This window comes from Siniperca chuatsi, linkage group LG16, assembly GCF_020085105.1.
Source record: "Siniperca chuatsi isolate FFG_IHB_CAS linkage group LG16, ASM2008510v1, whole genome shotgun sequence".
In the NCBI taxonomy this organism is placed as follows: Eukaryota; Metazoa; Chordata; class Actinopteri; order Centrarchiformes; family Sinipercidae; genus Siniperca; species Siniperca chuatsi.
Window position 1 is genome coordinate 6,941,771 of NC_058057.1, and position 24,266 is coordinate 6,966,036.

A 24,266-nucleotide genomic window follows, 5' to 3' on the forward strand; every position below is an offset into this window, starting at 1 on the left:
AGATAACAACTCCCATGATCCAACGCTACTTCACGACATCATCAAACTACATCTTTTGTTATTGTTTTGATGTGAGAGACCCCTAGCGAGGTTTAAAAATGTGTTGGTCTGTTAAACTTAATTTTAGTTTGGCTCTCTCCTAAAGTCAAGAAATAATTTCTACACACAGAGAAAAACGCCTCAGGTCAATATGTAAGAATTCCCAGCAAAGACCTCCTGGCTTTGTTTTTATTTCATCACACAAAAAACAGAAGCCGCAGACAACCAGGATATAAAGCCGACCCAGAGTTAATTAAACTTGTTACACTTCAAAGTACAGTGAGCTGGAGAAACTCACAATAGAGAGAAGACAAAACAATCTGACTGCCTGCCAGATCCATTATTAATCTGGAATCATTTTCCCACTGGCATTAATAAAGTTAAACTCACTTACTGAACAGCTACTGCATGTAGGATACTGACTTATATGTCAGCAAGAGAAGGTATAGGATTCACATTATCAGATGGGGTTTCCTCCTGGATTTGGCTCATTTGTAACTAAATCACATGATAAACAGACCTGTTAATGAAGCTACATTTGCATGTTCTCACCACACAGTTCAGCTTGCGCTCCTGCGGATCTCTGCCTGTGTTGCTCTGCTGAGTAAACTGTCCTGGACCTTCCTCCTCAGAGCCCTCCGTACCCCGCCACACCTCCACATGTAGCCGACCTGCCACCTGACACACACACACACACACACACACACACAGAGTCTCACTTCTGTTTCCTGGTCAAAACGAGTGTTTCTTGGTCACTGAGGCTTATTATCAGTCCATAAAGATACCCTCATGTCATTGTCATACTGTAGGCCTTATAATCAAAGTAATCAAAAAATTAATGAATTAAAGTTAATAAACAAACATAGCAGGCTACAAGGAGTACTACAAATTAGAGCTTATAACATCTAAATTGTCCATGTGTGTATCATACAAGTTTAAGAACTTGGATACATTGCACCCGGTGGGCTCCTACCTCTCCCTTCTGGTTGATGATGGGCACTGCATATTGCAGCTTGACATCGTAGAACAGGCAGGCCAGGAAAACGTTGGCCACACCGATCAGACTGTGGTTCTCCTGTTCATCAAAGAACGGGTCGGCACGTTTGAAATAGGACCGCATCACCTGGGTTAGAGAGAAAGAGTAAGAATGGGGTGAGGCTGATGAACAAATCACTTGTTTGACTTCAGGGTCTTTCTGAACTCCTCAGGGTTTGTGCAAATGTTAAACTTAATGGTCGCAAAACTAGAAATCTAATGATCCATCAGGACTTTTTGGTGTAAATCTCAAATTATTTCTCTTAAACAAACTGAGTTAAGTATATTTGCCCGTGTTTTTCCTCATATTCTTTGTTTTCACTGTGCCTGTTTTGTGTCCCTCCTTTTAAGCATTCAATCAAACAGGGATTCAAAATGGCATAAATGAAAACAAGCATATACAGTAAATTCTACAGATTAAAATGTAATTCATTAATCTGATATCTGTCTGTGCGTCAAACAGGCATTAATCTCTATTCACTCACAGGGTTGTCTTCATCAAAGTCCTTCCACTCCTGGTAGAGCTCCCTCATGTCCACCAGCCTGTTCTCCATCTTTTCCAGAGCCCAGATCTGCTTCCCTTTACTTTTGCGGCGAACCTGGATGGCCGGCTCGCTCAATACTACATCACGCTATGCAGAAGGGGAGAGAGAAAACTGCTTTTTATTCATGTTGGCCCGAAAAGCACTGACAGTATTTTCTGTATATTATATCTTACAACCATTATTACTGCCAACCATTTTCCAAACCATACTAGAGTTTTTCCAATAACTGAAAGTGCTTTTCCCTCCTTCTCGGCAGAAACTGGTTTACATACATTTCCCTATGGCAGAGGTGCAGCAGTGGCTGTGAGAAGGTAATTAAGGTACTTCAACAGCCTTAGAGCCTGATTGCAGCAATTTGTGTCAAAATTTTTACTCCTTCTCAAAACTCAGCCAAATCTGACCACACTGACGTGATACGTATATTTTAGGTATTTCATATTTTAGATGATACAGTGTGATTTTCTTCCTGTCCTCACTTCCTGGGGATATCATTATCTCAGATGTCCTTCGTGAATAAATTAATAAATGTGAATAAAATCCACTTAAAAATCATAGAAAAAAAGACTCCAGAACTTGCCTGAGAATCATCATGTTTTCTTAAGTATCAAATTAATCCTGTGATAGATGTTTCTACATCCAGGAGTATATTGCAAATATGAACTGCTAACAGCTGATTCAGCACACTTTTAATGGTGCCAATTTGCCAAAATGGGGGGGCGCAGTTGTCTGGTCTGTTCTGGTTTCTCTCTTTTAGACTCACACACACACACACACACACACACACAACCTTTCTGTTGGCATCCAGGTTGGCAGCAGGTATCTGCAGAGTGACCAGGTACTCTGTCCTCTTGTTAAGCTCCTCGGCTATGAAGCCAGCCTCCTGTGCCAGCAGGTTGGCCCGAACTATCTGCTCCCTCAGACGCCGCAGGCTGCGAGTCATCATTGCTTCTCTGAAGCACAAACAGACACAAACACACACGCAAGCATCTATGAAATCTTTTTCTCCTTCAAAGACTTAACTGCCACCAGGGATCACTGAAAGTTTCACATCGTCCCATTGTATCTCACCTGTCCTCGCTCCAGCGCCGCATGCGTTTCTGGGAGCTGGGTGACGTAGCACCAGCTGCGCTGGGCAGCAGGCCTGTCGGGTCCAGGAGGTGGGAGGGTTTCTCAGGAGTAAGCCGTTGGCGGAGCTGCTGCAGCTCCTGTTCATACATCTGCCTCTGCCGCTCCAGGGCGCAGCGCTTCTCCTCCTCGTGCTGCCTCTCCAGGGTCTGTAACACCGACTGCAAAGGGTCTGAGGAGGAGGAGCCGCCAGAGGATGGGTGGACGGAGAGAGGAAGAGGAGGGAAGAGAGGAGGAGTGAGTGTGAAGAAGTTTCTATTTTTATTATTCTTTAAAATTAGCATCTATAAGGAACTGTTCATCCTAAAATTGTCATTGTTTAGTCACCCCCAAATAAGCTGGGTCCTGCTTCACAGGACTGCACTCACTGTTGGTCCAAAAGTCCAATATTTACCTCATTATCTCTATTTTGGCAAGCAGAGTGTCCTGTCAGAGCACAGCAGGCTTTACACAACCAGAACATTGTGGAAAATATATTATTATGGGGGTAAATATTGAATTGTGGACCCACATTGGAATCATTTGGGGTCTAAATATTTGGATTATACTGCACAAGCTCTTTGGAGTAACTTGATGGACGTCTTGTGCTTTTGATAAAGCTGTAAAAACTGGCCTAGTTAACTTAAAAGGATAATATTTTTCTTAATGTCAAAAAATGACCAAAACCTTGAATCAGTCCTGTTGACAAGTATTGTCTGTGTATGCAAAGCCTGATGTATCTTATTCCTCTGAGCCATAGAGCTCCATTGTTGTCCAAATACTATTAAAAACACATCAATGAGTCACACTGTTGCACTGGGTGACATGTTCCTTCATTATAATGAACACACACACTGTAGTTTATTGTGAGTCATTCCAACTAACAATGTCTATCATCAAGTCAAAATGTTAATTTGTCCAATACTTGTCAATACATGCAAAACTAACGACATTAGCCTCAGCTGTACATTAGTGCTATTTAGCAAATGTTAGCATACTAACAGGCTCAGCTAAGTTGGTGAACATGGTCAACATTATACCTGCTGAACATCAGCATGTTAGCATTGTCATTGTGAGCATGGCTGTAGACTCTTTTTTTTTTGTGACCCATTTTTAAGGATTTACATCTTCAGGAACGAATGGGCTTGGGGCTGAGTGCCACACACAGGATAGGGAACACACTGTTAGTTTTGGTCTTTTCCTGGAACTTGCTCACAGTAGTTAATCCTTAAATAATTTGTGATAATACTGACAGAACTATTTGAGTTATTTTGCTGTCCATGACCCGCAGATAGACGTGATGTAGAGGGGCGAGGAGGTCAGAACAACATGAGGTGGATATTCTTCGTTTACAGATTTCCACTCCCATGTCAAGTATTTTTAGATCATGCAAACCAAATCTTAACATTTACAGTATTCAGCATTTATACTATCTGACAGTCTGGACTGTGAACAGAGTATAAAATGGTGCAATGGACTAGTTTACAGGCACCTGGATGGACAATCCAACCAAAATAGATTGTTTTCTGAAGTCCAAAGTAATATAACATTTCTTTATATGTACACATATTCATAGCTTAAGATCCCTTTTTTCAATAATGTCACTTTATTCACCACAACTGCCAACCTAAAAACATATTCTGAGGAAGCTCCTTGGCTAAAACACATCAGCATGTATTTTACTGTACCACTTTAAATAAACATATGTTCATCTTGTTTCTTGACGGAGCGCACCTTTATCATTGACATTTCAGCCTGACTCACCGTTGTTGCCCATGCCTTTCATCATGACTTCAGCCTGGGCAAACTCATAGCCGAAGCTCAGCTCGCTCGACACGTCGCTGGACGCATCAAAGTCCACCTCCAGCCGGTCGGTGCTCAAACACGTCTTCATGGCAGCACGGCCCTCCTCATCCTCACCTCCTGTGTGGACCATATGCTTCGGCAGGCTGATCCTATGTGTGTGCATGAGTAGGTGATGGTTGTGTACGGATGTATGTGATAAAGTTAGTGAAAGAATGAGGAAGTGTGATGTTGCGAAAATAGGAAGAGACACAATGAAGAGTTTGTGATCACATGTAAATAAATGCCGTCGCAACATGTTAGCTACAGACTCAAAGTCAACACTCCGTAGCTGAAACAGACCTGAAGAAGTGGTTGTTTCCCCAAAGGATTCGGTCACCGTGTTGAAGTTGGACTGGACTGATGACTGCAGCACCATTCACACATGTTCTACAGGTGGAAAAATTATTAAAAAAAAATAATAATTAAATTTATACAACATGAGACAATATTTGTGAGTAAATATAAGTGAGAAAAGATGATACTGTAGTCATTCTACATGCTGGAAATATAACCCATAAAACTGAAAAACAGGTCCTTGTGCACTTGCCAGTGTCAATGCAAGTTGCCGATTAATTTCTTTGCAAATTCTACTATTATATTACTGACTGGATTGTGTCCTTAGCACTGAATAGCAAAAACTGTAAAAGCTGATAGTGGAAGGTGGCGCTGAATACTTGCACAGATTTGCAGTTTTTTTATATCCTGTTTCTACTTATTCTTAAGATTAGATACCTGCTGATTTGGCTTATTTTCTTCTTTGTTCTTTTGGCTTCTTTCAATGAAACAAATGGTTTTGTAGAAAAAAGTTTATACTCCTCAAAGTAAGACATCAAAAAAAGTATCCTTTTGGTATCAGTACAGAAACTCAAGGTATCGTATCATCATTGGTATCGAAACATTTGAAACATTTACCATCCCTACCCACCTGATGTAAAATTCCACGACTCTTTATTTCAGTTGAAGATTTTCTGTTATCTTAAAAGAGTATTTCTCCTTTGTGTGTGAAACAGGTCTAAAGAGGTAAGTGGTCTGGTGGAGAAAAGCATGTGAAAAACAAAACCAGCTAAAGCAATGTATATGTGTGAAACAGGTTGTATACATATTCCTCGATATTCCTGTAATGTGAACTGAAATCTATTGATATTCCCAAACTTTCCTAGAAATTTACTGAAAGCAGTACTTTTTGGCCACTTGGGGGCAGCAGAACAAGCAGTTAACACAACACTGACATATACTTTATTCACCATATAAAGCCGTTATGGCAAAGTTGTTAGTAAACTACATCCAGCGAGCACAGAGCAGCATTAGCATGAGAGCCTTGAGACTGAACCAAAGTAAAGTTGCTGGGTGTAAATCCAAAACAATGTGCTAAAATGGTCCGCAGAGCTAAGGGGAACTTCAGAGTCTGGTGATAATTCTCTGTGGGTTAGTCAATATGGGTGACCCTTTTTTACATGGTATGTTCTTATAAAATATCCATTAGTGCAGCTTTAAATTTAAACGCCTCAAATATAGCTTGCCGTATTGTTGATTCAGGTTGAGTACATACCGAGCACTGCGGTGAGGACTGAGCACCACGCCGTTGTTCTCGGTGATGTCAATGACGCAGTGCTCAGCTTGGATGGCCATCCCACACAGCTGGATGTCCTGCGAGTTGGCTGAGCCCACACGCGTGTGCTCCTGGACACGGGACACAGAGGAGAGATGGTCACAAAATGCACTGTTGCAGAACGTATGCATCTGTGTGCCCCTGTGTATGTCAATCAGCCTCTACATGTACAGTACACAGCACTGGACTGTATGTGTGTGTCCAGTACCTTAAGGTAGTAGACCAGCAGCTCGTTGAGGGCAGGGTCAGCATTAAGGTTGACCAGGAAACACTTGTCATCCACCACTCTGATTCCAGAAGACTGCAGGGAAATGCCCAGACTCTCCAGCTGCCTCTGACGCTCCTATGGGAAACATATTGCATACATGAATTGATTATTCTATTCTTTAGATGCTCGATGAAAAAAAATCTGAGGGTAAAAAGAGAAGGAGCTGATCAGAGAATACTGTGAAAATAACCTCCATACTGAATAAAACTTTAAGTTACACTGAATGAAAAGAAAAAAAATCAAGTGACAATGACTCACATTTTAATTTGATCTCCTTAGTTTGAATAAATGTGTCTGTTGCACTTGTTTAAATCCAAGAAATCGACAAAAAAAATGAATGAAGTTCTGTTTAAGCATAACAAGAACAAGAACTTTTTTTTTTACTAGCGATCTCTACAGGGGCAACTGATGCAGAGTGTATTTGTGTGTTTGTGTGTGTGTGTTACCAATGCAATAGCCTCAGTATTCCTGAGTTTATCCTCCCAGGTGACAGTCATTTCTTGGATCAATTTCTCAGACTCCTCCAGCCGCTCCTTCAGCTCGGGGGCCTTCATAGACTGACAGTGACAGAAGCTGCGTTACACTCTCCACATATTACTGGGTTATTCACAATATTCAATATTCACAATGCTTGCACAGGCTAAACCAGGCTGAAGAAATCTGAACCTCAGCCTCGGTGAGCTGCTCCCTCAGTTTCTCCACTTCCTCTCTGAGTTCTCGGATGATCCTGGCGTTGGGATCTTCGTTGACCACGGCGTGGTTGACGATGCTCTTGGCCCTGTCGGCGTAACGCAGGGTGGACAGCGTCTCGTCATAGTTGTCTGCAGCAGGGCTGATGTTGGCGACCATGGCCGTGCGGCTGTTCCCTCCCAGGCTGTCCTGCAGGTAAAAAATACAGCGTTTACCTCAGTGACAATCCCAAACCTCTGAGAGGGACAAAAACAGTCAGACTGCAATGTGTCGAATAAAGAAAATCCACTACCTTGGTTTAGAGAAAGAATTACTAAATGTGTGAAAAGCGTTTGACTTATGAGCATGTGTTTGAGGGAGATGAGGGTTTCTGCAAGTTTTAGAAAGCTACATTTAAACACTATTACAATGCTACATGGAGCCAAATTAAAGACTCAAAGCTGGAAAAAGGAGCCTTTTTCCAGCTGAGCAGAGCTAATGAAAATAACAAGCAGAGACTTGAAACGGGCAGAATAAAAAAGCAAACCTGAAAATGAATTACACAGGGACTTAAAGGTTCATTTTCTATAGAAAAAAATTGAACAATGTGCACTGCAATATGCAGAAGGAACTGAAGCTGAAGATCATTGTCATGTTTGTCTGTTGTGGAATCTGTATTTACGATTGCTTACACATTAAAAACTGACACTCAAGGAGCAACACCTGAGCCCAGATCTCCACAACTCTACGTAAGCACATTCTCAGCCTTCTCTACATTAGACAATGTAAAGGAAGAGGTGCATGTACATTTATAGTAGGCCTATATTGAACTACGCAATGTTTTTTTCCGCAGAGTTTTGCAAATGGAAGCTGATGCAATCCTGCGTGACTATCTTCACAGCTGAGGCTGAGAAAAGTAAGAAGAAGAGGCAGAAACATCATTGGCCACAGAGCTATTTTGGATGTCCCAGGCCAACGTGGTGGTAACATCACAATGTGTGCCGCAATCTGCAGAGCAGATGAGATACATTGTCATCTGGGACAATGGATCTTTCAACCAATCTGCTCAGGTCCAAAACTGGTTTCATCAGCATCCACAAGGCGAACTGATTTTTTTTTTAATTCATGCTTTTTTATTGTCTCCACAAATGTTTTTGCTGTGTTTATGTACTATATTCTATTTAGAATATGTTCTGTTCTGATTTTCAGTGCAAAATGCAACCTTTGGAAATGCATGGGTGTAATGACTAATTTTACAATGTGGACAGAAATAAATATTTTCCATCAGTGTGCAGTACGGGTCTTGCGTGTTGTGTTTGGTCAATATTCATGTACTTTACTCTAACAACACAGACTATATCATTAGAAGTAGACATGTTAAAAAGGTTTTAGATTGAGACCAGCCACAGCAGTGTGTAACTGGTTCAAAAAGGATCAGATCATATGAAACATGTGTGCGCCATACAGTGACAATATTGGGTTTTTATAAATTATTATATAGTTTTGAATGAAATGTTTCATTTTGCAAAAGAGCTAAGGTGTTCTGCCACTTGTGTGTGTGGTTGTGTGAATTGTGTGAAAGTGTTTGGACAAAATGAGCCCCGTTTTCAAAATTGTGCTTAAGCAATCGTAAAAAGCAGTAACAAGGTGTGTTATTTTCTTCTTAGTACCTTGAGCAGCCAGGTGAGCACAGAGTCTCTGTAGGGAACAAACTTGCTCTTGTTCTTCCCTGCTCCTTGGTCAGCCAAGGCCGAGATAACTAAACCCAGAGTACTGAGAGACCTGGAGGGAGGGACAGAGAGAGGGGAGGATGGGGGGGGGAATCAAGAGGGAAGTAAATAGAGAGGAGGGATGGAAGTATTTATGGGACAGAATGTAACAGAGAAGAACAAAAAGTCTTGGCCAGGAAGGGGTGATATAAGATTTCAGTCAAGCTCACAGGGTTGTGGTATAAATATGTGAAATACTCTTTTGTTGTGACAGTAGTATGTGAGGAAAATAGCATCCTGTCAAGCCACTGATATGAGCAAGGTTCCAAAAAGACCAAAACCAATGACCGTAGTAAAATCGGGGATTTCAAAAAGATCAAACATCTAAATCAAAAGTGAGTGTAGACAGAAAACAAACCCCATACTGCTCGGCCACTTAATGTAGTTCTTGGAAGTAAAAACGGGATCACTGAGAGTTAGAAGTCTTCAGTGTCGTGCCATATATTTATTTTCTGGTGACTCACTTATTGATGTTGCTCCCTTCTTTCAGCCTCTCCCCCGCTGCTCCAGTCTTCGCTGCCCGCTCGCTGCCAGCCAGATCCACCAGACTCAGCTTGCTCACCTTCTCTCCACTCGTCTGGAGCAGACACACAACAACACACAGAAATATACATGATGTTCAAGTCAAGTCAATTTTATTTATATAGCCCAATATCACAAATCACAAATTTGCCTCAAGGGGCTTTACAATCTGTCCAGCATACGACACCCTCTATCCTTAGACCCTTTTATATTAAACCATAGTAAACTTTATTTCTAACATCCCTTCATCTTTTCCAGTCATTGCGGAGTGAAACTTCACTGAAGTCCTGTTGCAATTCTTGAGATTTATAGAAGACCTTAAGAGATTCATGGATGATCTTTACAATCACTGGGCAGAAGTGCTGACTAAATGGTGGAACACTGTGTAATATTGCATTTAAGGTCAATAAAAAAAAATAAAAAGAAGAAGAAGCCAGAACAAGATAATTTTCAGTTGAGAAAGCCTAATACAGAAAGTAAAGCAGAAATAGTGCCGACACGATTGCTAAATTAATTGACTCAACAGAAAATTAATCGACAACAATTACTAACTGTTGAAGCCATTTATCAAACAAAAATGCCAAACATTATCTGTTTTTAGGTTCACATATGTGAGAATTTGCTGCTTTTCTCAGTTTTATGTCACAGTAAATTGAATAGCTTTGGGTTCTGGAAACTTGTGAGGGGCACTTATCACAAGTTTTTGGCCATTTAAATCAGTTGATCAGAAAAAATAGAGCAACATACAGTATCATTTATACAGATATGTTGATAATAGCAGGTGTCAATAGACATCTTATGTAAAAGGATCATGATCCTGTTAGGTGTCAACAGTTGATGCTGAGTGTGTGTGTGTGTGTGTGTGTGAGTGTGTCTCACCCCAGACTTTAGGTCCATGAGTGTGTGTGTGAGGATGATGTTGAACACAGCGTGGGATCTGCTGCTCTCTTCATTCATATTTGTGGCTGCCACTGTGCGAGATTTATTTCCCTCTGACATCAGAGATTCTATGTCCTATCAGAGACACAGACGCCAAACAAACAAACACACATTTTGTACCCATACTTTATGACATAACTTGTTTCCTTTAGCAACGCAACGTAATTAAAGCAATAGAAAAACATAGCAGAAATTAGACATAGTTTATAAAGTACCTTGTAGCTGGCCACAGCCAGGCGAGACAGGCCGTCAACGTAAGGCCCAAAAACGTTGTGCTCTCTCACTCTCAGCGCTTGTCGACTTCTACAGAGAGAAGGAGACAGTTATTAATCCTATATCTTCAGTCCTATTCTGTCCATATGCAAACATGAGAAGTTAAACTGGACAGCTGTGCTCCTATACTATATGGCACTCAGCTTGTGGTGCTCAAAGCCCCAAAAAAATACATTTGAAAGACTCAACAGCAATGTCTCTGTCCAGAAGTCACGACCTCTTTACTCAAGATAATCCACAGATTTGTTGTGCAGTTTCATGTAGTAATTATTTTCTTTCTACTGATAATTCCTACATGAAACTGCAAACAATACAGTTTACAGCATAGAATCCCAAATACACTGGTATTTTCTTAAAGAATGCAGGGTCACGTTTGGTCAGGCAAATTAAATATGTACTGTACAATTGGTTGGCTGTCTAGTCAACTAGACCAAACAGTTCCTCACCCTTTGGGGTCGAGCAGGTCTCGAACCTTCTCGTTGTAAATCTCCATGTAGGAGACCTCCACAGTGAAGCTCTCTCCCTCTCGGGCCTCCTGCAGGGTCCTGCTGAACAGGGAGCTGCAGAGCCGAGGGATTAGACCAGGCTGCTCCGCTGAGCCCATCATTGTGTATGACTTCCCAGAGCCTGGAGACACACAGTTATAGTTTACACATCCAAATATCAAGCAGAAAGCGAACGAAGCAATGTTAAAGAGGAAATAGGAAGGAAGGAGGAAATAGAATCAGATTCAGTTTTACTGGCTAAGTAAGTCTGCAAACAGAGTACAATAGATAAAGCGTCATAAGCTGCTCACATAGATCCCGTTTAACATAAAAACAGGAAAGAGTATGACATATATTAAAAATTAGAAGAAATGGTCTCTTCATGTACATGCTTCTCTTTCAAGACATGAAAGATTAGTGATTTAAAGCTGTAGAAGCAAGTGAAAGATAAAAAAGGCTAAATCATACAGTCAATGAATACAGATCCGGAGAGTACTGCTGATGATTCTGCTGTGCGCATGACTATAAATATACAGATGCACCACAACACCTCTTAAGCTTTCAGTGAAATTCAATAAGGATAAATTAACACTCCAAAATAAGATAAAAAATGTCTGATAGGCAGAGATTCAGATGAGTTTGCACTGCAAAATGAGACACCCTCAATTAAGGAACAAATTAAACGGCTTGTTGAGACACAAATTTTCAGTCTGAAAATGTGATAAGATTCACATTTTGAATGGCAGTGTGGTTTGTTAGAGAGCAAAGGTGATCCAAACTGAAGTTATGGATATATAGATACAGATGTTGTCAAAGATAGACAGGAGATAATCATGCTTAGAGAGCCAAGTTTCACAACTTGAACCAATGGCAAACACCGGTCTGGAGTGCATATGTTCTCAAATGATATAACTCAGCAGGAGGGAAATTATTATTATATTTTAATCATTTCTTCCACTTATAGCTCAGGTGGATGAGGGGCTCGGCATTAATTAAACAGTCCTTTTAGCAAGACACTGAACTCCAAATTGCTCGCAGTGCGCCCGTGTGTGTGTGTGTGTGTGTGTGTGTGGGGAGAACAAATGTAGGTTATTTTGGATAAAAAAGGTCTGCCAAATGAGTGTAATATAATGTAATGTAATAGGTAATAGTCACTAAGAGCACACCAGAGTTTATCATGCCTAGCCTGGGTTACAGGCACTTTCACTTGTTTACTCTTTGCCTGCTACCATAACCTCCAACCCCTCAGGATGACAAGGTACCAAACTTTATCCCATAAACAAACTACTGACTCCATGGAATTTTTGTTTGCAAGATTAGATTCACTGAAACTTCGCTCTATATTTTAAAATTTTTCTCTCTATCAATGTAATTGTACCTTCATTATAAATACCCATTGTAAAGTTGGGTTATAAGAAGTAGGTGGAACTGAACTGAAAATGTTTTGACTTCACTACTTGCTAGAAAAGACCTTGCCCTAACTGGAAATGGCTTAGATCTTCAATAAGGTCAACACACCTTTTTGAAAACAATTAGTGTTATATTAGGATCTAAAACCTTGTGAATTAACAGACCTTTCTCACAGCAATCTGATTTCTGTTAGGTCCTTTGCTGCAACTAAGACAGTCAGCAGCCGTCACATAGGCAAATGTCAGCTTACAACAAAGAAAAGTCATATTATACACTCAAATGCTAGTTTATTACACTACCCTAATTTAAATGTAAATGGGGTGGACAGAGTGGCAGAGAGAACCTATATTTGGGACAGGCTAATATTAGAGACAGGCGTTTATTTCTAATTTCCCCTGTTCACCAATTACAATCAAAACCCTATTTATGTTTACCATTTGTCTTGATAAATTAAGTGTCCATTTCCACAGAACTAATCACACAATGTTAAGCTATGATGAATAAAACTCAAGACATCCTGCAGAATGTTCACATTAAAAGTCTTGCAGCCTTTCCTTTATACAGTAGGTAGGCTTTTAATTAAAAATATCAGACAGTGTTGAGTTTTGTTGACGGTAGCTTAACATCGATCAGTACGGCAAAGAAGAAATGTCTGGAATTAATAGGTGGATGAAACAGGTATTTCGGTTTAAAAGAGAAACTCAGAGCAGCACAGTGGTGGGTATAACATGACTTTGTTGTTGTACTGATGGAATTAGTGCTGTGGAAATGCACATTATACTGAATTTACCATGTGAACCATTGTTGTTGGCTACAGGTAATTCACTGAACAGGCACCTTCACTGAACTTAATAGTCTATGAGTGTAACAAGAACACATTGCTTCTATTATAGGATGTCTATTAATGTTACCAAGGGGCCATAATTTTGACATTTGCAGGTTTAAAAGTTACCTGTCTGTCCATAAGCAAAGATGCAGGCATTGTAGCCCATGAAGGCATTGTCCAGCAGACTCTCCCCAAGGCACTGGAACACTACATCCTGACCTGCACAAACATCAGAAAACACACTTAAAAAACTTTAGAAACTATTCTTTCAAGATAGCTTTAGTAACAAAGCAGAGTGGAGAAGATGCTTAAGGGAAAAGATTTAAGGGAAGACTCACAGCCCAGAATAGACATGGTGGGCATTTTGCTCAGATTCAATACATCTTACACAGGCTGCTGAACTATTAATACCCCTCACATTGTTAAAAAACCCTGGCAATGGTTTTGTTTTACCCTTTTACAATATACAGGACCACAGAACCAATCTAGAGGTAAACAATGTGTAACTCTTCATCTCACCCCTGAACACTCCCTTTCTTCAACTCTATAAATAGTTCAGAATATCAGGAAACATTCTGTCAGGAGATAAGTTTAAGAAATGAGTCACCAAGCAGTGAAGTTACACACAAGCTAAAAACAGAATGCACCAAATCAAGTAGAGTACAAAACACAGCAACACAGTGGCAATGTACTAACCTGCAAACTTGTCTTTTTGAGATTCATCCATTGACCAGAAGCAGTAGTCATAGGCAAAAACCTGACGAGAACACAAAAGATACAAGAGAGTGGAATTTAAAACAACTAATGCATGGATACCAAGCAGAGTGAGCATTCAATCACCAAATGTTTACAATGAAAAGATTTTAGTTACAGAATTTATTTGTGCATTGCAAAATAGCATTGTGTAACTTTTATTTAAAATATAATTTAATTCAGAGTTTAATGTAATACTCACCTTTGGCTGATTCCTGACAGCAACAGAGAGAAAAAATAAAAATATCAGTAAACAATTGGTGTTAAAATAAACATGAACACGTCAACCAACCTAAAACAATTTTAAATCTGTCACTTTATCACAGGCCTGTGGATTTACACACCAGAGGAAACATAGCAATGGACCTTGACAAGGCAAGAACATGTGAAAATATTTATCACATGGCAACACTATCAACACTAGCAATATTCATTCATCTGACATTTTGGTCCAGGTAAGATGCACTTTTCAAGATTCAGAGCAAAGCAAAGGAACATTTGTAGGGAAAGCAAAGCAGAGCCCTAAAGCCTTTTTAATATTCACTTAAAGTCAGCTGAGTCCTGATTCAGCAAAACTCTCACTTCACTTTCACACAGTTACACACATTCACATCTGGAAGCTGCCCATGCAAACGTAGGGTAAGTGTTACTTATTTATTTTTCCCCACCAACATGTTCCCAGCCAGTCTGTGGAGTCTTGGACCATCGACCCTTTGGTCACAAGACTGCTCCTCTAACCTGTAGGCCAGTCGTTCCCAACCTTGGGGTCACAAGCTAATTTTAGTTGGTTGTTAGATGGCTCTGGGATAAGAAGAAATAACATTTCTATAATACAAATGTATTATAATGTCTACTTTGCAGATTCATATCTATTTTGTGCTTCTTTTTCTTGTGAAACACTTAAAAGTTTTCTGCCTCTATGCATCCTCTTATAATTAATTAAATAAAGCAAACTGAAATGAGAAATGTAATTGTTGAATTGTTTACCAGTTACTGGCCCCTAAGCCACATGTTTCTTGTTGGAAAGACAAAAAGCTCAGTCAAAAGTAGGGATGTCCTATCCTTCTTTCCCTCCTGATCTCAATCAGAGTCCTTTAATATTGAGTATCTGCCCATACAAAGTACAATCCGATATTTATTTGTACTCCATTTTGGAGGGGTGGGGTGGGCGGAGATGCACCACTAGGGGCTTTTGCCTAGTGGCCCATCCCCACCCTATGGATGAGTAGTGAATCATTAAAATGAATAATATGTCAATGCTGTAACTTGCTGTGTCAATACATTCACTAACTGTTCTGTGGCAGTTCAGAAAAGTACAGCAAACACCACAACACCACTGCAGTGCAGAAACGGCAGAGCTAGCAAATACTGCAAATCCGACACGATTTCAGGTAAAAGTAAGAAGGGAGAGTTTCAAGGATATGGAGTCAAAGGTGTTTTAATCACAGTGAAGCTTAAAAATCTGTCAAGGTGACTAATCCTCTTTGGCTCATTGCGAATGAAGCGGGGAATGTGACCTTCAGCAGCACTAAGAACCTCAGAGCCCCTGACACACAGGCCAAGCCTAAATCTCTGCATTCTTACCAGAGCACTTTAAAACACAGTCACTACGTTTTAGGTTCATCCCATTGCAGCCAACAACAGAATCCCATGCATTAGTCAGCAAACACATCACCACATTCCAGCAAGCAAACGTCAAATTTAATTATCAAACATGTTCTATGCGCCATTGCAACTTCATGTTGTTGCCCATCACCAGAGTAGCATACATGTTAGAGCAAGTTAAAGTCTAATCTAGTTTAACATGAAGGTTTAGGTTTAGTTTAAAACATGAAAGATTGTATTATGTGGTTTAATGGTTACGTATATTCCATACATATTAAGATTACAATGGACATTAATGCTTGTAGTGCCTTTCATATCAGGACCCTTTGACAGATGAATTAATCCACAACCATGTATCAGATTTGATGAACCAATTATGCATTCTATTCTCTATCTGCCACAGGCTAAACCAGCACTAGTCACATTGTATCTGTAAAAATAAGATTATGTTATACTTGTAAGAGCTGTTTAAAGCAGCTATAACCAATATATCTCTATTAAAAATGGATCACGTGACTAAGCTCTACGGAGCATTTTTACATCTTTCAGCTCACTGTTTTGGTTTTCCAGCCCACAACTCAATGGGCCACAACTACTTTTTGGTTCATTCTCACTGCTCCCATAAGTGTTGTTTTCGGCCGCACCAGGCAGCTGTTTTTAGCACAAAAAAACCCCCCTACTACTACTGTTCGCTATCTGTCCAGCACCATACAGCACTATGGCAGACAGACAAAGTTAGTAACTATCTAAGTTAGCTAGTGACCATAGTGGAGCATTTACCAGCTAAAGAGCCAGATATGTCCCTCAGGCGTTGGTGTAGATTTGGTGGAGACCAACACAGCAATGATAATGTTGCTCCGTGTCTGCTGTAGGCAACTATTGGCTAACAAGTTTGCCATATAAACTTAAAAGGAGAACCAGCACAAATCGCTACATCGGCCCCCAGCCTCATAGGACAGAAGTGGAAGCTGAGTGGATAAAGTTTATTTTTTATGGTAACGTGTGTGTGCATCTTACTGCTCTCTTGACGAGGGCCGGAGTTTTGCCATGTTTTGTGTTGTTTATTTTGTAGGTTAGCCTGTTGAATTTGGTGTTAGCATGTTGTGCGGCTAATGTGGCTACTCCCACAGACTGGGGTGATGTTGGACTAATGTTCTAATATTGAGGGACAGTCAGGAGAAACTATGTGAACGTTAAGCCTTATTTGAAGCCAACTAAATAATGTGAGTAGTAGGTTGGATGCCGGTAACTGTTTTTTCATGTTGCTTTTTTGTGGAACCAATTATGGTAGTGCTAGCTCAGCTAGCATTAGCTTTGTTGTTATACGGAAGCCCATTCTCCGTGATCCTCACTGGTTTGTGTGTGTGTTGCTGTTGTATGTAAATTTACTCGATAGACTGGGTAGAATGCACACAGTGCACTGTGGCCGATTTAGTTAACCTAGAGATAACGTGCAAATTTTTTTTCTCCCCATCGACCAATCTATTGGTTGAAGAGTAGGTAGAATTTCAGTTGACGAAGATTTTCTTTGGTTGACTACAGCCCTAGTTTACAGCTCATTTATGCTGCCCCTAAATGGCCAAAAAACAGTTATAGCAGCTTTAAGCTGTTTAGTGTCCTCCTTTCTGCTCATTACATTCATTCTTTTTCTGCAAGCTGTACTTTAGCAAATTGCTTGCAGAGGCTATCAAGCATTCGGGGTGATGCTAGTTCAGTCTAAAACAGTCCTCGCATTGGCCGTTGAACACGGACATCTAACCACTATATAGTATTAGAAAGCTGCCCCAAAGAGATGAGCTGAAAACCAGCTAGAATAAAAGGTAAATATTGTGTCACAAAAGGATTAAGGACACATTTCCTTAGTGGTTGCCGTGTATCCCACAAGTTGAAAATGTATTTGTGGTGGTTGCTCATTGAGGGGGGTGGGGCTACAAACTGCACTTGATATTAACACCAGCTAACTAACAATTGTGCATGAATGCACCATTCTGGCAGAGTTTTCAAGCAATCTGCATTTCAAATGCACTTCAACACAACCATTTAAAAGGAAGAAATATTAACTACAAAAATACTTGGCCACCCAAAATGTGAGAAACAGAGGAAATAACATCTGATTATATGATAATATTAATATATGACAAATATTTGTCATGGTGAAATGAATCATACTTAAACATTTACTCATTCTCTGGGGAAGTGCAGTACCAACTCCAAACACACAGTTTTCACTCAGGCAGAAATATCAATTTGGGGTTTAAAAAAACGGCTGTAAATTTAGTCATGGCCACACACATGGGGGGGCTGTAATGAAACAAGGCCTCTCTATGTGAGACTTGGCTGGTCCATGAAAGAGCTACATTAAGTCCTGTCCTCTCCTGGGCTGGCGAGGACATTCCTGAGATAACTGGCAGAGCCTTGCAGCTCCAAGGAGAGAAGGAGGAGGAAGGTAGGTCAACAAGTCTATGACCAACAACATACAGACCTACACAATTAGACTATTCCAGATTTAAGTGGTTTGATAATACATAGCCCTTCTGAGTGGGTGGATAGCCACATATTATAGATTCTGTACATAGAAGTCACAATATAAAACAAGCAAACATTTCTGATGCAATAAACAGATAAAAAAAAAAACTCTTCAAAGTGGGGTTCTTATCAAAGCCAAGTTCAGATAAGAAAGGCTCACAATTTCGGTTTCATTTTCTAAACATTATTCTGCAGGGGCTGATAAATATTCCAGCAACACTTCAAGGTCTGTTTACAGCATGTGCAGTAAAATGGGGTCCATGAAACTATAGTTTTACAGGTTAGCTGACTATTGGTGGGCTCCAGAATTATGAAAGCAGACCCAGGGCTTTATTAATCCCTACCATCTTGAGAGTCTGACAGCCGTGCTGTATTCCTGGTTGCAGCTACTAAGGGTGCCATAACATATTAACACCCCGTGAGGCTCATGCAGCAATTCAGTTAAACCTGTCAGGCAGTGAGCAGAAACCTTGTGTAACTGGCTGGTCAATGACTCCCCGAACAAACAAAGTTTTTCTGTAACACAGATTATGGTCATAATAGAATACAGTCTACTGGGAAACTAAACGAGATTGCCTTTATACAAAACTGATGCTTTCCAGTTAAAAATACTTGCTCTAAGTCAGTTTACTTCTCCCACTTGCTGCTCTGGGATCAGTGTGGGAGAAGTGCTTGTCTGTGTTGCACCGAGCCTGTAAAACCTGTTGACGTTGAGCCCCAAAAGGGAAGCATACCGCAGTTGAAGCGTGTCAGGGCAGAAGAGACACACACAGATACATACACACAAAAAAATGCCTAGGATAATTATGAAATATGAGAGTAGAGAAGAGAGAGATTCATACTCTCATGTCTGGAGGTGATTGCTCTAAGGCATATTTACTGACAAGGTAACCTCAGAAGGGGCTAAGACCTCCAGGGAGCATCTACCTATGCTGCTCTGACTCACTGCCTGGCTGACTGCAAGGAGGAGAAAGGACTGGACAGCTTTGTCAACAGCAAACATACAGCGGTGTGAAAAAGTGTTTGCCCCCTTCCTGATTTCTTATTTTTTTGCATGTTTGTCACACTTGAATGTTTCAGATCAAACAAATTTAAATATTAGTCAAAGATAACACAAGTAAATACAAAATGCAGTTTTTAAATGAAGGTTGTTATTATTAAGGGAAAACAAAATCTAAACCTACATGGCCCTGTGTGAAATAGTGATTGCCCCCCCTGTTAAAACATAACTTAACTGTGGTTTATCACACCTGAGTTCAATTTCTCTAGTCACACCCGGGCCCGATTACTGCCACACCTGTTCTCAATCAAGAAATCGCTTAAATAGGACCTGCCTGACAAAGTAAAGTAAAGACCAAAAGATCTTCAAAAGCTGGACATCATGCCGAGATCCAAAGAAATTCAGGAACAAATGAGAAAGAAAGTAATTGAGATTTATCTCTCTGGAAAAGGTTATAAAGCCATTTCCAAAGCTTTGGGACTCCAGTGAACCACAGTGAGAACCTTCCCAGGAGTGGCCGACCGACCAAAATTACCCCAAGAGCACAGCGACGACTCATCCAAGAGGTCACAAAAGACCCCACAACAACATCCAAAGAACTGCAGGCCTCACTTGCCTCAGTTAAGGTCAGTGTTCACGACTCCACCATAAGAAAGAGACTGGGCAAAAATGGCCTGCATGGCAGAGTTCCAAGACGAAAACCACTGCTGAGCAAAAAGAACATTAAGGCTCGTCTCATTTTTGCCAGAAAACATCTTGATGATCCCCAAGACTTTTGGGAAAATACTCTGTGGACTGACAAGACAAAAGTTGAACTTTTTGGATGGTGTGTGTCCCATTTACATCTGGTGTAAAAGTAACACTGCATTTCAGAAAAAGATCACACCAACAGTAAAATATGGTGGTGGTAGTGTGACCGTCTGGGGCTGTTTTGCTGCTTCAGGACCTGGAAGACTTGCTGTGATAAATGGAACCATGAATTCTGCTGTCTACCAAAAACTCCTGAAGGAGAATATCCGGCCGTCTGTTCGTGACTTCAAGCTGAAGTGAACTTGGGTTCTGCGGCAGGACAATTATCCAAAACACACCAGCAAGTCCACCTCTGAATGGCTGAAGAACAAAATGAAGACTCTGGAGTGGCCTAGTCAAAGTCCTGACCTGAATCCTGCTGAGATGCTGTGGCATGAACTTAAAAAGGCAGTTCATGTAAAAGACTTGCAAGTTATCGTAAACGCTTGATTGCAGTTGTTGCTGCTAAGGGTGGCCCAACCAGTTACTAGGTTTAGGCGGCAATCACCTTTTCACACAGGGCCATGTAGGCCTTCATTTAAAAACTGCATTTTGTTTACTTGTGTTATCTTTGACTAATATATTTAAACTTGTTTGATCTGAAACAAGTGTGACAAACATGCAAAAAAAAAAAGAAATCAGGAAGGGGGCAAACACCACTGTATATGGAGACATACAACACATACCAGCGGTACGTTTTCAATTTAACCCAATCAATGCACATTTTGCACCCACAACATCTGTCATTTTGTTACTATTTTGATGCATTGCAATGATGTGAGTTCTGATATTATAATATTAAACCAAAGACAAATTTCCATACTGGCTGGATGCATAAATTGTAACTTCTGAGTCTTGAATCTGAATCTTGATATTGTCCTCTCCTTTGTTCCTATTCCTTTAAATCATGTCTTGACTACCTGAGCAGGACTGAGCTGGAACAGACACACCCTTTGTAAAGAGAGGAATGATGTAGGAAGGACACAGGGGGAGGAGGAAGAATGGAAAGGAGTAATAGGAGGATGGGTGGGGTGAGGGTTAGATTCAAGCTTCTTCCAGGTGCTAACCAGACTGGCTGTTTAGAGTCTCTATAAACTCTTCTGCCAGTAATCCTGGGGGAATAACATTTGTGGAACTCCTATACTGTAATTACTGTATGTGTACATACTTTAATGGGGGCAAAACATTAATCTGCCACTGCATAGAACTGGGTTAAATTCCAGATAGTGGTACCTCCTTGTTGACCTCCTGCCTCGGTATTAGAAAGACAAATCTGACAAGAGCTGTGACACTGTTTACAAAAAAAGGTTCGTAAACTGTTGAAGTAAAAGGCCTGGACTGGCCCTGGATTTGTCTATTGAAATTAGCCATTACAAATTGTGGGGAAAAACAACATTAAAAACCTGCAAAGCCAGTTTCTATAAGGCAGGGGCGCTATGGAGGATATTACTGTATTACACAGTATTTCACTAATAATTGTCATTCTGAGGAAAAATAATAATTCTATAATTTCCATTTAAAACTAAATCAATAAACTTTGGCTGAAGTAACCCATTGTGGATCCATAAATGTCAAAACAATCAAAAATGCAACCATGCCACTTTAAGGCAACTTCAAACAACTTATTCATCCACTGATGAAGACCGTGCATACTTGCCAACCCTCTCAATTTTCCCAGGAGACTCCCATTTTTCATTGCCCTCTCCTGGTTTCCTCCCAACCAAAAGGTCAAGAATGAACTTGCTTAACTTTTAAGCCAAAATGGACAGAGTCCTACGGATAAAATTTGTAACAGCTACTACGCTCACATGTCAACAGATCCATCTGACAACTGAGCAAACTCTGTCACTTGATAAAGACTGTGTGATAGTGTTGAAAGCTTGTGGAAAAAGGGTAGTAGATGGACCCTGATTTGGCATTGTTTTGACAAACTTCAAACAAATGGCATAAAAACAGTGTCCAGTGGAAACCTCCAATACTATATTTAAATGGTATTTCACTATAATACAGAGGAAGGACAAAGTCATTGTTTTGCAAGTCACAAGTAAGTCTCAAGTCTTGGCTATGAAGTCCCAAGTCAAGTCAAGAACAACTAGTCCTGAGTCAAGTCCCCAGTCAAGACCGTCAAGTCGCATGTCAAGATCAACAAGTCCCAAGTCAGGTCCAAGTCCAAAACTTTGTGTTTGGTGTCTTAGACAAGGCACTAACAAGTCACTATGCGTCGCTCACCAGAATCAGAAGGTTATCTTTATTTTGTCAAGTGGAGTACATGACTTGAGTCTGACTTGAGTCCAAGTCATGTGACTCAAGCCCAAAGCTCTGCCATAATCACCTAAAAATGTTTTGTGAAGAAGAGACAAAGCCAAACAAATAATGTTGCTACCCACTGTGACCTCACTGTGGATAGCCCAGGGACCAAAGAAAGATTAGCGCCTGCTACAGCAGAAGTGGAAAATGTTTGTGGCTTTGCATTAAACTGATGATAACATGATAAACTAGTGTGTGAGACTGCAGCTTACCGGGGGTCTCCTTTGTTCATGTTTGTGATGGCTGGATGCAAAACTGTCTGGTTCCCCTCCATCTCCACCACACATTTTGTCTTTATGTCTTTTTCTGGATTGAAACAGAAGTCAATGAGAAAAGGGATGTATTTTTAATGATGACATTAAAAGTATGCTTTTCCCTGAAATACTGTCAATATCTGACTGCTGACAGATATATTGGGCTTAATGTTGTAAAAAAAAAACATGTAAAATGTACAGTGAACAAAATTGCTTTTGCAAAAGGGCTATCTATTCATTGGAATGTATTGTTTGAATAGTAATAGAGCATGTATGCACTGGTCATCATAACTTTCCTTAGTAGTCACTGACAACTCTCATCACAGAATAACAGGTGGCATACACTGTGTGTTTGGCCAGTTCCTCGTGCTAGGAACACAAACAGCTCAGCATGGAGAGGCAGGAAATAGTTTTATTGATGGTGACTCATCCAGGACTTGCCAGTGCAAACATTACAACCAATCCACTACTCCCTGAGCAGACAATAAGTAAAAATGGGGTTTGCAGCTTTGCTTCCTCATTCCTACCTACAGTAGAAGGTTTTCAAGGCAGAGACAGTGCTGGAACTTCTTGTCAGAGCTGGAGTTAGGGCATGTGTGTCTTGATATTTTCCACTGTCACACTTAATTTTGAAAGGCATATTTGTAGTTTCAAAAACCTTTGTGGAAACCAACTGGAAAGGTGATATATTACATGAAATTAAAAGGTAAGTTCAAGGAATTTGTTGCTGTTCAGCAACACAAAAGCTTGTCAGCTGATACTTCAGCCCTGCTCAGTTGCTATTAGAGATATTAAGGCCAGTGAAAGTGCATTACACATGTCACTGGACATGCATTATAGTCCCTTGTCCCATGCATTATACTCCCCCTGTGTCAGGATATGATGTCACTGTCCCTTCCATATTTTTCCATTTCCACTCCCACAGAACTCCTGCCAAAACTTTAAAACACAGGAATGTGTGTATTGTTTGTCGAAAACCACAAATTAACGCTGGCTTCACAAACCGAAAGAGCTGCAGTGGTGATAAGTCCCTTTGGAGGTGGGCAGAGTTTTTAAAAGAAAACCCTTTGTTTGACCTATGAACAACACGACTAATGACTGGCTGTATGGTCCAACTCATAACTGCTAGAAGTGACAGTCACAAGGTTTGTGTGACATTGTACTCACCTCTCCTGTTCATTGGTCGCACACGAACAGCGACCTTTACATTGGAGTCATTGAGGCTGTTGTCATCCATGGTGCCACCTGACCTGTGGCACATGAATGAATGGACACACATGAGTAAAACCAGTTACTCTGTGCATACTTAAAACTAAATCTTACATACGTTACAATTCCATCTTATTTCCCCGGATTACACCTGAACACATCCTTTAATTTTCCCACCGCAGATTTACTGCGTGAGACACAAGTCTATAAATAAACACAGTAAGCTACTGACTCCTGCTTATTATTACAATATTCATACTTTAACCCAAGCAGATTGTAAAAAATTCCACAAAGACATAACAAGCAAAGGTACAAACTATACTGTTGAGAGCAGTGGACAAACCGTGTGAAAGACTGCGCAGTTGTTTCCCTGTCCGACACCCACAGGCACCTTCAGCTAGCCTGGGACGCTAACGAGAGCTGGACAACAGCAAACATACAGAGAGGGGTCAAATATTTTCATAATGACCGCTGATAAATGTAAC

General features: G+C 40.5%; 1 protein-coding gene across 8 annotated transcripts in view; it reads right to left on the reverse strand.

Moving 5' to 3' along the window:
• LOC122863663 (kinesin-like protein KIF13B) overlaps window positions 1–24,266 on the reverse strand; it is a 43,996-nt gene that overhangs the window by 19,519 nt on the left and 211 nt on the right. For 7 of the 8 annotated variants that reach the window (XM_044170356.1, XM_044170354.1, XM_044170352.1 and 4 more), the window contains exons 2-23: window positions 24,125–24,201; window positions 23,740–23,822; window positions 22,531–22,624; window positions 14,294–14,306; window positions 14,035–14,095; window positions 13,465–13,557; window positions 11,064–11,244; window positions 10,560–10,647; window positions 10,285–10,419; window positions 9,348–9,460; window positions 8,785–8,896; window positions 7,112–7,324; window positions 6,892–7,002; window positions 6,386–6,520; window positions 6,118–6,248; window positions 4,869–4,955; window positions 4,488–4,678; window positions 2,688–2,916; window positions 2,407–2,569; window positions 1,560–1,706; window positions 1,013–1,162; window positions 592–717 (exon numbers count right to left, since the gene is read on the reverse strand). In XM_044170356.1, coding sequence (XP_044026291.1) covers window positions 592–717; window positions 1,013–1,162; window positions 1,560–1,706; window positions 2,407–2,569; window positions 2,688–2,916; window positions 4,488–4,678; window positions 4,869–4,955; window positions 6,118–6,248; window positions 6,386–6,520; window positions 6,892–7,002; window positions 7,112–7,324; window positions 8,785–8,896; window positions 9,348–9,460; window positions 10,285–10,419; window positions 10,560–10,647; window positions 11,064–11,244; window positions 13,465–13,557; window positions 14,035–14,095; window positions 14,294–14,306; window positions 22,531–22,624; window positions 23,740–23,809 — 2,643 coding nt within the window. In that variant the 5' untranslated portion in view covers window positions 23,810–23,822; window positions 24,125–24,201. The remainder of the gene's footprint in view (window positions 1–591; window positions 718–1,012; window positions 1,163–1,559; window positions 1,707–2,406; window positions 2,570–2,687; window positions 2,917–4,487; window positions 4,679–4,868; window positions 4,956–6,117; window positions 6,249–6,385; window positions 6,521–6,891; window positions 7,003–7,111; window positions 7,325–8,784; window positions 8,897–9,347; window positions 9,461–10,284; window positions 10,420–10,559; window positions 10,648–11,063; window positions 11,245–13,464; window positions 13,558–14,034; window positions 14,096–14,293; window positions 14,307–22,530; window positions 22,625–23,739; window positions 23,823–24,124; window positions 24,202–24,266) is intronic. The other variant, XM_044170358.1, reaches the window with a different exon arrangement.